The sequence below is a fragment of the Equus quagga genome, chromosome 12, assembly GCF_021613505.1.
Source record: "Equus quagga isolate Etosha38 chromosome 12, UCLA_HA_Equagga_1.0, whole genome shotgun sequence".
Classification (NCBI taxonomy): domain Eukaryota; kingdom Metazoa; phylum Chordata; class Mammalia; order Perissodactyla; family Equidae; genus Equus; species Equus quagga.
In genome coordinates, this window is record NC_060278.1 from 94,338,808 (window position 1) to 94,357,456 (window position 18,649).

Sequence of the window (18,649 nt, forward strand, 5' to 3'; positions counted from 1 at the left end):
TCTTGCCAATAGCAGTCATAGCAAAAAAAAAAAAAAACAACAAAGTGATGCAACCCGTTAATAAAAGCTATGGTTGAAGAAAGACAAAAAATAAGAACCCCAGCATCAGGATCTTTTCCTACAGAGCATGCAGCCTGCAGAGAAGATGAAGATGCTGAGGTTTCTCTGAAATAGTGTCTTCCAGGAAAGCCAAGGTCAGTCATGGAGTTGGGGGGAGGAGGTGGGCTAAGGCTGACATGAAAAGGTGCTCAGCTTTTAGACAGGCTGCAGCAGGTCTACTCCAGTAGGCAGGACTCTGGGGGGAACAGGGAGGGCTCACCGTGAGAGAAGTCTTCCCTCAACAGGCACTGAAGAAGGCCCAGAGGTTTTTAAAAAGACCATCAAAATAGCCACATGGTAAAGTGGATAAGGAGCATGGCTATGGCAGGTCAACTGAGACCCCAAATTGCAACCAAAGCAGAACAGAGGAAGGCCATTGGAGGAACGCAGAGAATTACAAAGCTCACAGCTTCCATAACTAGGAAGAAAAGAATGAAGGGAAAAAACAACACTTAAAGGAGAAGATAAAGAGGTACCCATAAAGGAGACAGAGCTTGCTCAGAGGTAGGAGAAAAACCTAGAGCTCAAACAACAAGGAGAACTTTGGAAATGGAAAGAACGGTGGGGCGTCTGCAGCGCTACTGCCTGCTTGCGAAATAAGGATTTGAAAACTCTTCATTGGACATGGCACGTGTTTGAGCACCTGCTACAAGCTGGATACTGTCCTAGGTGTCGTGAATCCAACAGGAAGCGAGACCTACAGAGCTTCTTCCTACAGGAGCTTGTGCAATATACAGATGTGAATGACAATGACAGACAGCAATGAGAGCTAGGAAGAAACCCACAGCCTAGTACAACAACACAGAGTTACAAGAGGTAGGGATAGGTGCTATTTTTAGATAAGGTGGTCAGGGGAGGCTCTCTGAGAAGCTGATGTCTGAGCAGAGACCACAGTGAATAAAACAAATGGGCCTCACAATTATCTAGAAGAAAAGCATTTCAGGCAAAGAGAGAACAGCAAGTGCAAAGATCCTGAGGTCAGGATTATCTTGGTGTGGTTCAAGGAAGAGGAAATGGACCAATGTGGTTAGAGAGGAGAGTGAGAGGACAAATGTGGGGAGGGGGTTCAGGAGGGATAGAAAGGGGCCAGATCTACAGACTGTGTTAAGAGGTTTGGATTTTATTCAGAGTATGATAGAAGCTACTAGAGGGTTCTGAACAGGGAGATGCTATGATTTAACTTGTTTCCAAACTATCACCCAGGCTGCTCATAGAGAACAGACCTCAGTGGTACATGAGGGGAGCAGGGAGGAAGCTGGCATAGTCATCCAACTGAAAAGAGAGGAGGGTTTGGTCCCCCCGTGCAATGATCAGCAAACTGTGGCCCAGGAACCAAATACAGCCCTGTGCCTGTTTCTGTAAATAAAGTTTCATTGCCACACAGCCACATTCATTCAGTTACATATTTTCTGTGGCTGCTTTTGCTACAACACCAGAGTTGAGTCGTTGCAACAGAACCTATATGGCCCACAAAGCTGGAGAGTGGAGGGGTTCTAGATAGACTTAGAAAGGGGGGTTTACAAAGCAGAGGCCAGATTCCAGCCGAGGCTCTTTTACCCCAAGCCTGCTCTCTGACCTCTGAGCGATATAGCCCCCAGCTCGTCTTTGCCGCTGAGGGCTGGCGGAGAACAGGAATGGATGCTCCTAGTCCGGTTCTGCTGGCAGCCTTTGCAGAGCTCTGTGGCTGTCCAAGCCGAATGCTCAGGGGTTGCCAGCTTTCCCTCTTCTCTGAGCAGGCAGTTGTCTTCCTTCCATGGCTGCTCTCACCGATGAGACAGGGCCGGCAGCCTTGGTCACCTCGGAAGGCTGCAGATGCTTCTGCAGGAGCAGAAGCTGTGGTATCCCACGAATCTCAGTGGCTGTGTGCTCTCACCAAAGCCCTGGGAGGCCCCTCTGTCCTGAGCAACAGCCTGGAAGTTCCAAGAAATTAACGCCCCAGGAGAAGTTCTCAACCAACGACTTGTGGGGGACTATGGGGCAAATAGCCAGCTCCCTCCCTTCTTAGAAGTCCACACTGAATCTCAGAGTTCCCCCAGAATCCGGCTCCAGATGCCCACAGTGGTCCCTTGAAAATGCCCCCTTTATTGACCGTCCTTTTTTCCCTGCCTCACCTCTCTACATCCCAAATAAACTGCTTGCACTCAAATCTCTGCCAAGTCTGCTTCCAGGAGTCCCAGTCCTGGATGCCTCTAATCTTCACTCCTCTTCGAAACACAGGCAGCGTCTCTTACCAAAGTCACCTGCCTGACAACAGCTTTCCCCTGGGCACAGGCAAGCACCAGGAAAGAGAATAGACAGATGCAGAGCTCCTGACTCAGGAGTGTGTGCGCACTACTGTCCATGGACCATAGACCGGGGCGTCCATTGAAGCCCCCGACTCCTACAAAACAAAGCTCCAACTTGACTCTGGTACAAAGACTCTGCAAATGTCCCCTGCCTACATTTCCTGCCTCAAACATGTCACCCACTCATGTCTCAAAGCTGTGACCCAGGGTGTCCCTGCTCATGAGCCTGCCAGGCCACAGGACCCAGCTTAGATGGGACCACTCTGAGAAACCTTACAGGACTTTCCCAAACTGCATTAATTTTTTCACCCTCTGTGTTTCTTCAGCTCACACCAGATCACAAGATCTACCATATTGGATTGTATAAGAAATGTGGTATAGGGGGCCGGCCCCATGGCCAAGTTGTTAAGTTCGCACGCTCCGCTTTGGTGGCCCAGGGTTTCACTGGTTCGGATCCCGGGCATGGACACGGCACTGCTCGGCAGGCCATGTTGAAGTGACATCCCACATGCCACAACTAAAAGGACCCACAACTAAAATATGCAACTATGTACTGGGGGGATTTGGGGAGAAAAAGCAGGAAAAAAAAAAAAAGAAGAAGAAGAAGATTGGCAACAGTTGTTAGCTCAGGCGCCAATCTTAAAAAAAAAAAAAAAGAATGTGGTATAGAAGAAAGAGCATGGTGTGAGGCACAGGCAGGCCTAGCTTTAAATCCTAGCTCTGCCAGGTATAAGCTGTGTGACCTTGGGAAAGTTACTCAACCTCTCTAAGCCTCCATGCCCTCATTTGTAAAAGGGGGATGCTAACAGCACCTATATCGTAGAATTGTTGATAGGATTAGTCAGACAGTGTAGTAGGTGCCTGACGCAAACAAGATGGCCACGCGTCACAGGTTTGCATGATTCTTCCTGCTAGACCAGGAGCTTATCATCCTACCTGACACTTAGTTAGGGCCCAATAAACTATTACAAATGAACACAGGAATGAGGCAGCTACTCCAGCCATGCGAGCTCTAAACCAGGGGCTGTGAACTCAAACGCCAAGAGGAACTGGACGAGCGATGTGAGCAAAATGGGCCATGTCAAGGCAGTGGTCAGCGGTGAGCATGGGCTCCAGAATGGAGCAGCCCCACTCATCCACTGCTGCCATCCCAGGTGGTAGACTCGACGTGCCCAACCTGGTACAACCTCAGGAGGCGTTAAATACTGGAACAGAATGTTAGGGGGAAATAGAAAGCCCAACATAAGTAAAGGATTTCTGCAAATGACTTCGACCTGTGGGGTGCACTTGAGGACCCCAACCCCATCTCAGAGGAGAGAGGCCTTCAGAGGACTAAATTCAGACTTCCATAGTACAGGTAAGCTCTCCTTTAAGCAGGACAAGGAAAAATGAACAATGTGTTTTGGCAATACCCTTAATAATAACCATAAAATATGATGATCAATAGTCACAGATATAACGGTATGGTGTCCACTTTGTACTAGGATCTATATATATATATTGCCTCCCTCTCATGGGAATCCATTTAGATACATTCAGCCCCGTTGAATAGATGAGGCAACTGAGGCCCAGAGTGAATATGTAATTTGCCTGAAGTCACACAGACAGCTGAGAGCAGGACTGAATTGAAATTCGGGTGTGTTTACAACCAAAAAGCCCTACTCCTGACTCTTTCTACCTTGGTAGGAAGTCACATCAGTACTTAAATCAGAACACCTGACTCCCAGCGCCAACATTAGCTTTCTTCCGGGCACTAACCCGCATATTGATGAGAGGGTTCTGAGCCCACGGCAGGTTGTTAAATAGAACTGGAAGACAGATTTAAAAATCACTACCAACCACAAATTCTTTATGTTAGCAGATGTTCATCAGGACTGCATCTGCATAACTTTGGTTGAAGACACCTCCGTCCTTGGGATAAGCTGAAACACCTTGAAATCGAAGACAGCAGGAAACGCAGAGACAGGGAGAGAGGAAGTGCATTTATGAGCACTGATGTGGAACAGGTAGGCTGAGGGGCCGGATTGTCAATCGAGCGAAACCTCAATTACAGAGTCATCTAATGTAGACCCAGGTACATTACCACAACTCAATAAACAGCTCTTCAGAATTAAGTAATTCCAATTTGCTTTCATTTTGATCTGTGTGCCGCCTCGAGAATTTGATATTACCTACACTTAACTTAGGCAGCATCTTCTGAAGCAGTGATGCTCTCAGTCCCAGGATGGCACCTTAGCCGCCAGCCAACCAGCCATAACCACGCCAGCTTAGGGAGACACAGAGACCCAGCCTGGGCCTCCAGTGCCCGGCCCAGCACAAGCACCTGCCGTGGACGCCATCAGAGGGCCCTCCAGTTCCTGGCACCTTTGGATGCTGCGGGGCCCTATGACCTCCCAACCCCTGCATGGCCCAAGTTCTGAATGAGTGATGGCAGGGGGAGGGAGCCCATGTGGTCAGGTGGCTGAGCATAAGCAGGACCAGCTACTTTTCCCTTGTCCTCTGTTCCTGGCTCACCAGTGGTGGATAGAAGAGGAGTCCCAGGAATCTGACCCAGCGTGGACTCCATGACCCAAATGTTCCCAAGACCACATGTTGGCCCCCACTTTGATACTTCCTCCCTCCCTTTCCTTATTCTCAGCACATGACTGCAGAGGAGAGAGCACCAGCCCCACTTTGCAGAGGAGGCCTTAAATGATCTCTCCAAGGCCACACAGACAGCAAGCAAATCGGCACCAGCGTCGGGTGTCGGGTCGCCACCCAGCCAGCCAGCCCTTCACCCTCTTACTTTCTTACCTGGGAAATCCCACCCACACTGGCCAGTTATTTATTTTATTTAACAAACACCTATAGGCTAGTGGGACAGGCACTGTTCTAAAACCTCCTAGATCCATTGTCTCATTTAATCCTCAGGACACACACCCTCTGAGGGAAGGAATCCTATTCCCGCATTCCCAGTGAGCCAGCCAAAGCTGGGAGAGGTTGATGTTCAAGTCACAGAGTGGGGATGCGATGGGGCCAGGACTCAAACTGGAGCATCCCCACTCCAGAGCTCCTTCCTGTCTCTGAATTGAGACTAAAGGCAGGAAACATGGAAAAAATGCTGCCCAGGGGTGGTTTTCCTTTGTGATGCCCCAGTGTCAGCTCCCCCCCCCTCAGCCCACACCATCTGTGTGACATGTAAACCAGGAAGAGGAAATTCAACCTGAGGAGCAGCCCCAGCCGCTGGAAGAGCACTTAGACCTTGAGAATATTTTTGTTTTGTTTTGTTTTGATTCTCAGACTTTCTCCCTTCCCTGAAAGAAGGAAGATTTATATTCTTCCCTTGGTTTTTTTTTTTTTACAAATACAAATACTTCAGTATTAAATAATTTAAGCATCCTGGCTCAGCACGGCAAGGGGCGCCAAGAGGTAAGTGAGTCATTCTTAAGACACTTTCCGCCAAATGCTCTGTTTGCTGCTTCCAATGGGTTCCCGGGCATACCCTCCAGGGTGACAGGCTTCCCCTGGACACTCTGCTTCTGGGGGTCCCTGCCTTTCATATTCTTGTTTGGCTTGGGTACCACTGGCTCTTCAGGAGTGTGTGTGTGGGTAGGGAAGGGTTAAATTCATTCCTCCAGGAACCTGGAAGTTAGTACCCCATTCAAGAGAGGTGGGGGAGTGGTGGGAGGAGGGACATGAGTTCAAAGGGCAAGTTGGCAACAAGTCCAGGGACTCCTGTCATGAGCCTTGCCTGCTGTCTGGACCCTTTCGACACTGTTCATGACATTATGAAACCAGGTGCCAACAAGGCCTCCAGGTGTGGCCAAAATAGCATGCGCCAGCCCCAGGGTGGGCTCCAGCTCTGCCCCTTAGGACTGCTCTCTGCTTCTCAACCTGGCTGTGGCGGTTCTTTCAGCTGTGAAATGAGTTCAAATAAAACCAAGGTGCAGAGCCACATTTAGGACTCAGTTAGGTTGCATATGTAAAGGGAATTCTACACGCAAGGGGCCCAGCTTCTAGCTTACCACCAGCTGAAAGGAAAAAGGAAAAAAATGCAATAGGGGGAAAAAATGGGCACCAAAAATAGTGATATCCCATAAAGGACTTTATCAAGGTGTAATACAACAGGACAGGTTACAGGGCGTGCCGACCCGCCATCGTCCACGGGGAAGGAGACCTCAGAAGGAGGCCACCCAGGGCATCCCTTAACAGGGAGCTGCGAGGGGGTTCAGAGCTGTGGTGGCTTCTGAATTATAGTCACAAACTTGGTCCGTGGAGTGCTCCCTCCAGGCTGAACTCTGGCCCAGACGCACTGCCAGCAAAGGACAAATCACTGCCCCAGTACCACTGGCGACCCCTCCAAATAAAGGCAATGACGCTTCACCATGGAAAGCACATCCTCTGTTCCCAAGGGCCTTGGCTTCCTCCTCTCCCACAACTGAGGACATAAGGAAAGAACGGACCAAGCATTTTCTGGTTCTGTTTCTTGGTGTGTGAAAAGCTCAGAGCGTTACACTAGCTCCCACAATCATTCGCCCTATTCTGTCATCACCAACTGTGTGCCAGGCACATGCAAGGTGCTGGCAAGACCATGGGCAGCATGAGAAAGCACAGTCCCTTCTCTCATGGGGCTTCCATTCCAGTGTGGGAGAGAAAAGAGGTCTAATCGGCGTTCCAGGGGGGACAGCTCAGGAAATGACATAATCACTGAGCACCTGAAAGGCCTGAAAAGGGCACTTTGTCATAGAAATCAATCTTACGGCACCAAGAAAGCAAAGATATGAGCCTAATGCAATCAAAATGATGATTTCTTTTATGTATTAATGGCATTCAATGTATACGATTTTAAAGATGATTTCTTTTTCTGTTAGTTGTTTTGTTCATGACTGTCTAATTTGTTGATATTTAGCTTAAGTGTTCATGGCATTATGATGATGACATGAATTCCTGCTGAGGCCAGTAATTCATTCATTCATCCATCATTCAACAAATATTTCAAGGTTTAGCCTTATAAAATGACTGATGATGCGGGTCGAAACAGTCAGCTATTGGTGATTTCACATGGTTCGATGTGCTCAGCACTTGTGACAGGCACTCAGCTAAGCCTGAGGGACTTATTGTGAACCATGAACCAAGTAGAAGATGCCCCCTCTTCTCAAAGAGCTTAGATCCTAGAGGGGAAGACAGAAAATTACCAAGTAAAGAAATAAGGGAGAACCATAATTTTGAAGTGTGCTGAGTGCTCTGTAGACAAACAGAAAAGCTTATTGATAGAAAGCAACCACCAGAATGGGGGGGCCAGGGAAATTCTCTCAGAGAAGACGGACAGCATGATGCCATTCAAGCTGAGACCTGAATGATGACAAACGCTCAGCCTTGTGAATATCCATCTAGAATCAGGACAGCCCAGAAGAGAGAATTCCAGGCTGCAACCTCTAGTCTGATCCAGGCCAGGCTACCAGTTCCATGGAGGCCAGCAAACAGAGGTCAAGGGTTACATACGAACCTATACTTTGACTAAGGAAACCAACTCAGGAGCCTTCTGGGGGGTCGATCAATGTTTTTACCTTCAAACACACCAGGCATCATTCTACAGCTAGCATAAGATAAATACCTTCATTATTTCATTCACTAAATTATGCTATATTAAAATTTTAATCGGTGAACATAATGCTGGAAAATGAGTACATCCATACACTGCTGTTTTCTAGTGTAAACTGTCAAACTGTTTTTTGCAAAAGCAATATTGTAACACAAAGAAAAATCCATAAAGATGTTCATATTCTTTGGCCTACCAACTCTACCCCGAGGGAATTTATCCGAGGAAATAATCTGGTTCAATTGAATAAAAACGTTCTCTTCTGAAGAACTCCATTGAGGTGTTAATTGTTGCACGCACAAAGGAAAGATAAAACAAAAACAAAAACACCTGGAATTATCTAAATGACTACAAATAGGGAGATTAAAAAAAAGAGGATGATTCACTTGATGAAATAGTATACAACCATTAAGCATTATAATAAAGATTATACAGACTTTCAGAAATAAATGGGATATCCAGTCCTTGAAAGAAGCAGGAAAGGAAGCAATATGCATATTTTAATGGAAAGCATGCCAACGATACCTCAAGGTGAATAAGAACAAGAAAAGTGAGAAAAATTGAATCAAGGCCAGTGGGGTGGGGGATTACTCATTTCAAAAGTCCTTCCAAAGTAATGTCATTATATCAAGTTTTCAACAAAAAAAATCCCTCAGAAACCATTGTACTCTCTGAACACTGCAATAGAACACCACCAGAACACATGGACATTGCTTCATTCTAACTTTAAATGCAAAATAAGCCAAATTTGGAGATGTCTTCTGTGTCATACATCCCATGGGCTTTCACGTATGGATCCTATACGTAAGACCCAACTTCGAGTAACAATGCAATATTGCATGATTTTACAATAACTTCCCTTTTTTGGTGTGTGTGTGGGAGTGAGTGATTGGAAATTGTGTCTCATTCTACTGAACGGAGGAGCAGCAGATGAGAAAAGGTGCCTTAACTCCTCCTACCTTTCCAAGAATGGAGCCAAGGGATTCCCATAAAATCAACCAGTAGGCAGAGGCACGGGCTGGTAGCACTCACCTTTCACAATCAGCTCGGCGTAGTTGGACACACCGGAGCCACCATCGGAGCGGATCACACAGCGGTACTTGCTTACGCTTCGCTGGGCAGTGTCTGCCACGCTGACGGTGGCCGAGAAGCGCCTGTGGTTGACCACGCGGGTGACCATGAGGGCCGTATCCCTGCCATTCCACTGCTGCAAGACACAGGAAGGGAGAGGAGAAATCCTATCATCACACACTCCCGAGTGACTCCTATCACCGAGGCTCCACCTGTCTCCACACCCCTGGGGCCCATGACTTTCCACAATAAGGAGTGTCCATGTCTGGTTTTCGCTAGTGATCCGGTTCAAGAATAAACGTTGCTGGTGAGCTGATACAAGAGGGTGGATGTCTGGTGGTAAGAAGAGAGGGCACAGCCCCCTTCTAAACGCCTTGCCCAGCCTGCATTTAGGGTTGGCACTTAGCCCCTTAACCTTCCTCCAATTTTCCTTCATCTCTTAAGCAGAACCCACAGGGTTTCTCCAAAGACAGACTCAGTGAGGTTAATGAGAACACAGCCCATGAAGCGATAATGAACAGCCTGTCCCCAGCCCCATGGTTGGTGCCTTGGTACCCAACCCAGCCTCTGAGCACCCCCCACAGGGAACAATCTGTCCCCATGGGTAGAGTGTGCATGGGGGCTTTTCAACACCTCCCCTCCTTGGCAGACGCTCTTTCCTCTGCCTGGAATCTCCTACTCCCTGGGGATACTCCCTCTCCCTTATAAACCTAAGTTGAGCTCATCACCACCTCCAGTAAGTTCCCCTGACTGTCACACCACCTCTGGAATCTATTCAGTCTCTTATGTATGGTGCAAATTTCCCACGCAACTTTGCTACAACTGTTTTCCACCATAGACTGTGAACTCCCAAAGGCAGGACTTTGCTCTTTCCATCACCCACACCATGCCCAGAAGCCTCCCGACTCGGTAAACATTTCTAGAATCAAGGTGAATGCACAGGCATTTTTGTCTTTACCATGGTGAATCCTAGGTGTGATATTCTGAGTCTGAATGAGATCTTTTCACAGTAGCAAGTTGTGAGAGCCACCAAGGCACATGCACAGGGATGCAGTTTGGGTGGATATTTATTAAGCACCTACTAAGTGCCAGAACCTGAGTCTCCCCTTTAATCCCCACAGCCTTGATTGAGGTGTGTATTATTGCTGCTCTTCTTAGAAGAATCCAAATGTCAGTGAGGTTAATAAACAAGCAGAGCAAGTAAGTCCTTTATCTAGGACTTCCAAGCCCTCTTTTCACTGAGACCATATCCTCACTGCCTGCCTTAATTTAAAATCTTTTTCCGGGGGCCGGTCCTGTGGCCAAGTGGCTACAGTTCCACATGCTCTGCTTCGAGGCCCTGGTTCGTGGGTTCAGATCCCGGGCACGGACCTACTTCACTCATGGGCCATGCTGTGGGGGCATCCCACATACAAAGCAGAGGAAGATTGGCAATAGATGTTAGCTCAGGGCGAATCTTCCTCACTAAAAGAAAAAAATCATTTTCCAAACGTAAAATTGAGTGTTTTAATTATCAGGTCAGATTTAGGGAAATCTTGAGATTTATCGGATTCCCCACGCCCCAAGTCTTCCAAGATGTGATCTTCATCGCTTCCTGAACAAAGTACACAGTTCCGTCACATGTGTGACCTACTTTCATCCACTTCATCTTCCATCACCCCCATCAGTGATGTGTCAGGACTGGGAGATAAGGGGCATAGAGCCACCGTGCTCAGCTGTACAAGCGAACGAGGTGGGACAGCAGGGGAAGACAGCGAGCAGGAAGCCAAGAAACACGGAGCAACCAAGGCCTCCAGTGGACTGCTGCAGGCTGGACAGAGAGAATGTGGGTAACAGTTTTCCTCTTCTTTTGAATTTTTGGCATTCCCTAGACCTTCTGCCTCAAACATGTATTGCTTTTGTACTTGAAAATAATAAAATAAATGGTATTTTTTAAAAGCCATGACAGTAGGAGAGGCAGCCATTACCCGCTCCCATTCCACAAACTAAGCGACATGACCAGACAAAAACAAGCACAAGGGAATGGAAGGGGAAGGTTGTGTGTGCTGCCAGCCACCCGCCTCACACCTGATACAGTTTTTCAAGAGATGGTACAACTCGATCAAACTATAACTGACCAGACCCCAAACACGATTCCCTTTCCCCAGACAGTGCAAGGAGGAAGTAGAGGAAATTTTGGCAAATGCCAAGAATGTGTCCTGATTTCAGGAAGAGTTGGTCAAATGCATGGGAAGGCCTCCGAAGAGATGGAGTCACCGAAAGCTCATTTTCCTCATTGCTGAGCAAGGCCCTTCAGGGCCACCATGGGAGATATGGACAAGGGAGTGACAAGGCTTTGGGTGGGTATTTTCTAACCTAATTTATTTATAACATCACAAATGCTTTTATCTTTTCTTTCTTTCTTTTTGAAGCTAATAGTGACTGAGCACTATTATGGGCTAAGTGGTTTGCACGCCTTCTCATTAATTCCCCACAAAAATCCATGAGGTGAGCACACTTATTATCACTATTGTATACATGAGGAAGCTAAAACTCAGAGAAGTGACACTGCATGCCCAAGGCTGCACAGCTCATAAGTGGCAGAGCTGGGATTGAACCAGACATCCAGCTTCAGAGCCTGTCCTGAGAATAGCATGTGTGTTGCTCTGATGTGGGGGTAACTACCCCCCATCAGTCATCTCCTCCAGCATTCTCATTCCCAAATGTGGGATAGTGGGTAACAGGTGTGAACAGGATCTGCTTATTTGCTACCAATTTCTGAACTGAAGACCAAAAAAAAGGCAAAGAGAGGGTGGAGGGAGGGATGCTGTATAGGATGTGGGGGGAAACAAGCAGAAATGTCAACCAAACAGACAGCTTATCAGACACAGTGCTTTTGCACAGACATCCAATGCTTTCAAAAGCCAAGAAATGTGGGGGATAAAAAGGAGAGACCAAGAGTGATGTCAACACATGAGCTCTATAAAACAGGGGCTAGGAGGTGAGTGGATAAGGAAAAGTACAAAGAAAGAAATTAAACCCAGAGGAGCCCAGGGATGAATTACAGGAAACAAGCAATGCCATTTGCAGAATTCAAAATGGCATCAGCAGCGAAGAACTGAATCAGCACTGCAGAAAACCAGCGACTCGGAGGACAGGCTTGAAAAACTAACCCAGAGAGCAAGGAAAGCAAAGATAAAGGAATTGGAGAGAGACAAATAGATGAAGAAAACAGACACCAGACAACCAACCACCAGATAAATAACTGGTGTCCTAAGGAAGAGAGCTGAACGAACGGAACACAGATCACATCCCAAGATATATTAGGTCACATTCCTGGATTAAAATAAGACCTAAATCTTCAGATTGAAATGGCCCACCATCTACTTGACAAAATTTATGGAAACTACAATAGTTATAGTACATATTCATAAAAACATTGAATGTTAAGGATAAAGAAGTATAGAAAAAAGCCAGGCAGAAAAAAAAATAATGTGCCAAAAAATAAATAAACCAATCTGGTATAAAACTCCTCATATGCCATTATTTCCAAATCTAAGGCACCCTCTCCTGGATGTGGCTGGTACCCCAGTGGTCACAGGTGAGCTCCCAGGAGGCTACAGTTATTTAGATACTTGTGAGACGACAGGGATGGAGCTAGGGAAAGACAGGATACGGACTGATAATAAGACAAATGCAAGCAAATTTGGGCAACTTCGGCCAGAGATTTCATTTCTCTTAGCTTCAGTTTCCCCAAATATTCGATGGATCTGCCATTGGTGCTCACTTTATGGAGTTATCATGATGAATAAACAAGAAGGCGTGGAAAACACTTAGCATGTGGCATATTCTACTGCTAGCGGAGCTCTCCAAACTAACCGTGAAATTAGCCATGAAAAGTGGGGTAGGTAGGATAATGGCCTCCCAAAGAGGTCCACATCCTAACCCCTGGAACAGGCAAATATGTCACCTTATACGGCAAAAGGGAGTTTGTAGATGTGATTAAGTTAAGCATCTGGAGATGGGGAGATGATCCTGGATTATCCAGATGGGCCCAATGTAATCACAACGGGCTGTATGGGCAGGAGGTTCAGAGTCAGAGAAGAAGATGTGGTAACAGAAGCAGAGGTCAGAGGGACGTGATTGATGGCTTGAAGATGGAGGAAGGAGCCATGAGCCAAGGAATGCAGGCATCCTCCAGAAACTGGAAAAGGTAAGGGAATCGATGTGCCCCTGGAACCTCCAGAAAAAATGCAGTCCAGACAACACCTTGATTTTAGCCCCCAAAACGATCCATTTCTGACTTCTGATCTCCACAACGATAAGGGAATAAACTGTGTTGTTTTAAGCCACTAAGTTTGCAGAATTTCTTATATTAGCAATAAGAAATTAACACAGAGCAATGGCTGATTAAGTGCAAACCATTCATTTTTCCCATTTAGTTTAAATATTATTTTGTTATCACTTCCAGTATTATTATTTTTTTTAACTTTTTGTGTGTGTGTGAGGGAGATTGGCCCTGAGCTAATATCTTTTGCCAATCCTCATCTTTTGGTGTGAGGAAAATCCACCCTGAGCTAACATCCGTGCCAATCTTTCCTCTATTTTGTATGCGGGTCACTGCCACAGCATGGCTTGATGAGTGGTGTAGGTCTGCACCTCGGATCCGAACCCATGAACCTGGGCTGCCAAAGCAGAGTGTGCCAAACTTAACCCCTACACCACCGGGCTGGCCACCAGTATTATTTATTTTTCTTCTTAATGATGTCAGATTCCAGCAAAACCAGAGAGGATTAAGTGCATACCCCTGAACGATTCACATTTTTCTGTTTAGCTCCTGAACCACCAGGCTTTCTCCCACTGAAAGATAGGAAATTGCAGGTTGTCTTATAAAATCTCTGGAAAATAGGCCTTTTGATAATCACACTTGTCATATTGGGAGCAGGCAACAGCAGGACAGGGACGTGCAGGAGGGCCTGGAGCCATGATAGGAAATAGCACTGAGATGGACCACGGGCAAGGAGAAATGGAGGTTAAGTTCAGAGAGCTGAGCCCAGATGGAAGGGCAAGCAGGTGCTGAAGGTCAAGGCAATTGAGCAGGAACCCCGACACAGAAATCAGAAGGGATTCTAGAAGCCCAGGGAGGGTGAGAGGCTCCGATGCCAGAATGCCGCGGCAACGTGGAGAAGGGATTATAGCAGAGTACATGTGTAAGAAGCACAGGTCCCAGCCGCTGTCTCAGCCCCAGAAAGAGGGAGAAGAGAAAATACAAGGGAAGAAAACAAAGGGAGCTTTCATTAAGCAGGAATGGGCTCAGAGATCCAGGCTTACAGGCAAGTGAGTAGTTTGAGTGGGCACAAAGAGGGGTGGAATAGGGGGATGCCAGGAGCCTGAAGTGGACCGCAGCCCAGAGACAAGGTGGGAGAGCACATCTTCCCAATCAAGACATCAAGCGCCATGTCATGCACAGGAATGCAAGTGTTAGGATGCTGGGAAAGAGGAGCAGGAGAGTGAGGGTAGCCAAAGTCCTGGGAAAAGCCAGAGAGAAGCATGACACGGCTGACACACATGGAAGCGTGGGGAAGATGCTGTCAGACTCTTAGATCCTTGTGACCACTCCGGCTTGTTGGAAATTTTCTTCTGGCTCCTGTAATATTTTTCAGACATAAGTACATCCTTCCTCTGAAATTTCAGGGCACACTTCCTCTCCTCTGTGGCAAGTCTTTCAGACCTGTGTCTGTTGTTCCAAAGCGGAATCATCTTCTAGCCCTTCTGAGTCTATGAACCAAATGAATCAACTTCCCAGTGGGCACTGACAACCGTGTCTTAGGTTGGGCTTCTCGGAAGCAGAGTCTGAGAACGGCGACTTACTGAGTGCTCTCAGGAGAAAGGGGGTAAAAAATAGGGAGAGGAAAGAAACCGAGCAAGGATGTGGTCAAAACTGGAGTCCAGCTTCAGCGTGATTCCACGGGAGCTCTGGAGCATGCATGGACCACAGAGATGATCCCACTCTAGGCAAGGAGCCAACACTTGTACCCCATGTCAGTCAGTCCTTGGTCATGGTCTGTTCCCATTTGACTGAGCGCAGTTGTCTGGGGAAGGGGAGCTGTGAGCCTTTAGAGCCAACAGGGACAGTGCCTTGGGGTTGGGGGCACTGGCTCAAAAGGACCCTGTCAAGGACACTGATAACATCTATTCTGCCCAGCGCTTTCCTATCAATGCCTCCTCCATTACACATAGGGTCTCCTAAAATCCCATGAGCCACTGCCTTGAGCTCTGCTGGTGGTTGGCTCCTGAATCGATGTTAAAAAAAAAAAGCAGGGGGAGGGGAGAGAAGGGGCTGGGAACTGAGTTTGGTTGAACACTGACAACATGGGAAAGCTGGAGCATCCTGTAATAACACACTGCTTCCGCTGAAAAGTCAATATGACTCCCACAAATAAAGAGTTCCATAGCTAAGTGAGTTTGATAAATATGTTGTTCAACTTAATGGGATTTGTCTGAGCATTTATTAAGTAAAAGCCACATTAACTAACATTTTTGAGTGCTTAGTCTGTGCTAGGCACTGTGTTAACTGGCTTACATGATAGAATTCACTTAATCCTTTTAAAATCCCTATGAAAGTGCCTCTCAAAGGGTGGTTTCTGGGCCAGCAACCTCAGCATCACCTGGGACCTTGTTAGAAGTGTAGATTTTAAAGAGGATTCCAGGGCTGATATCCATTTGTGGATGCTGTTTATTGCTGTTGGCAGTCTGAGTTTTCCCCCCTTTCCTTATTCTATTATTAATTATCCTGGAAATGTAGTCATTATTTAACAAAACAGAAAATGAGAGAATGTGGAGTGTGGAAAGTGTGATCTCTGCCCAGCGGAATTTACAGGCTGGGTTAAGATTCCAGCAAAACAGCAAAAAGGATAGGAAATAAATATAAAGACGAGGATTGAAATAGCATACTTCACGGAGAAAAACAGGGCCGGTGTGGAAAGAGCAATGCTCTCAGAATGACCTGGAGCAGAGGTTCTCCAAGTGTGGTCCCTGCACACAGCAGTATGAGCATCCCCTGGGATGCTTGTTAGAAATGCACATTCTCAGGCCCCATCCCCTGACTTAATGATTCAGAAATTCTAGGAGTGGAGCCAGGCCATTTTTGTTTTAACAAACCCTCCAGGTGATTCTGTTTCACGGTAAAGCATGAGATAGGTCCTATTAATATTCCTATTTTAAAAATGAGGAAACTGGCAGAGGGAGGTCAAGCAACTGCCTTAGAATAGCACTTCTCAAACCAACGTGCATACAAATCACCTGCGGATCTCGTTAAATATGCAGATTCTGATGCAGTGAGGCTGCGGTTGGACCTGAAATCCTTCCTTTCTAGCAAGTTCCCAGGTATTGCAGGTGCTGCTGGCCTGTGAACTGCTGGAGAACAGCAAAACCTTACATGACTTTGCTGAGTGACTGACTTAGGATTTGGATCCAGGTGATCTGATTCCAGGGACTGAGGCCTTAATGACATCACCCAGCTGCCACCCGGTATATGACAGCGAACAGTTACAATATGACTCTGTGAGAGGAGGGTAGAGCACACAGTGTTCTAGAAACTTACTTTGCTTCGTCAAAGAACACCAAATGTCATCTTGCAGGAAATGACTGCTCCATAGAAAATAGTTTGGGAAATGCTGTGATGGAAGCCCAGATGTCTAGCTTTCTGGAAGCATCAGGAGTCTCTAAGTCAGAAATATCTATGTAAGGAGGGGCAAAGCATCTTCCTACACTCCTGGCTAACAGACTGTAAATATATTCTTCAGGGATGGCATATCTGATATGCTATTAGGGTGAGGTTTTCTTAACCCAACTCCATCAGGCTAAAGCAGTGGTTCTCCAACCTTGAGCCAGCATCTGAATCACCTCCAGGGTGATTCAGCAGGTTAGCATGAGGCTAGATAATTTGCAATTCTAACAAGTTCCCAAGTGATGCTGATGCTGCTGGCTTGTCTTGAGTCTCCAAGACTTGAAGGGTAATGTCATCTGAAGTCCCTCAACAGAAAGCAAGGGGCCAAATAATTCCACATAACACGTGAACGGAAACATTCCTTAAATCCAAGCCACTTCCTGAGGCTGAGCAATGGGCCACTGCACTGAGGATACCCAGCCACGACCCAGGGATGTGGCACCCCAATCCAACCCATACTTTATTGGCAGAGCCAAGAGTCCTGAACACAGGCTGAGTATCTATTTTCTTTGCCCAAAGGCTCTGTCTGCTTGCCAAGCTATATGCCCACAGGGCTGCATCGACCCAGAGGGTGAAACTTTTTCCAATTCGCTCATCCAGGGGCATATGTGTTCTAAGTTGAACAAAGGCATTTTATAGACTAATTGGTGGGCCTCCTTAATCCCATTTTATACTTAATGTCTTTCTCATCTTGGCAACAGGTCCTTTTGAAATCTCTATTTTTCATTCTCCTCTTTCATCTGCTTTTCTCTCGTTTTCAAAACAATTTGAATTCCACCTTCCCTTACCTTGTTTTGTTTTATGTGAAATAAGTCAGCTTGGTTTGAGAGCGCACAGTCTTTGCAAGAGCAGGGGCTGTGAATACCCACATTTTAATATTCCTAACCCTAACACACCTGCATCCTTCCACCCCCAGACAAGACCTCGCTGTCTTCAGGAACCACCTAGAGAGGAAACAAGAGAGGCACCCAATGCCACGGAGAGTCTGCTGTTTTCACATTACCCGATGAGCTATCAAGGTATCCATAATGGCCTCACCATTTTGCAATTCTCCATCCTCTCTGCTCTCGTGTCATGACATTATTCCCTTCACAAAGAGATAAGACAGCCTGCAAAAATGGCTGTCATTATTTCAGAGAGCGCATGCAGCCCTGCAATTGATTTATGGTGGGCAGAAGTGGAAACATTACTGTCTTTAATAAGACAAAACCATGTGCAACAGACATTATGCCTGTTTTACAGGAGATATTTTAATACAGGGTTCTGGAAGCCTTCCATGTGTTGGTTTGAGCTTCTAGATTAAAAAACAATAATAATAAAAAAGTAAAATGAGGCCCAGCACTTCCAGCTGAAAACTGCTCTAATTGTTCCAGAAATCTCCTGGCTAGAAAATACTTAGGTGGGATTCCCACAATTCATTTGTAATGAATATTCTTTTCACTTCTAGTCATACGGCTTCAATGGCATGACATTTGGAAACTTGCTAAAATCTGGCTCATTGATTTTCTTAAGATCATATTTGTACCTCTTTGGCAGTCTCTAAAGAATAGCTTTTGATTATTCTTTATTAAACGTTAAAAGAAATAGAAGTGGACATAAATCATTTTTGATTAGCTGTGCTGAAGCCCTCCCAAGGGTCTACTGCATGCATAGCTGACTGCTCATTTGGGGTTGATTTCTGGGTTCAGAGTTCCTGCAGAGTTAGGAGGATCCTGGCATAAATCCCACAGGGAGCTGTAAGCCCTTAGCAAAGAGGATGAGCAGGGGGTCAAGGGCCTGCACATGTGCCATCTCCCTGTGTGGCACCATCTCCCTTTGACTATATCCAGTTCACCTCTCAGCACTGTTCAAAGGCTGCTTCTTCCAAGGGCACTTCTCTGATACTCATCATCCCGCCCACTCTCCCTA

General features: G+C 46.5%; 1 protein-coding gene across 1 annotated transcript in view; it reads right to left on the reverse strand.

The window, feature by feature from the left end:
* The window catches only part of PTPRT (protein tyrosine phosphatase receptor type T), a 1,006,957-nt gene that overhangs the window by 612,585 nt on the left and 375,723 nt on the right, over positions 1–18,649 (reverse strand). Inside the window, exon 6 of the mRNA XM_046677949.1 lies at positions 8,995–9,169. Coding sequence (XP_046533905.1) covers positions 8,995–9,169 — 175 coding nt within the window. The remainder of the gene's footprint in view (positions 1–8,994; positions 9,170–18,649) is intronic.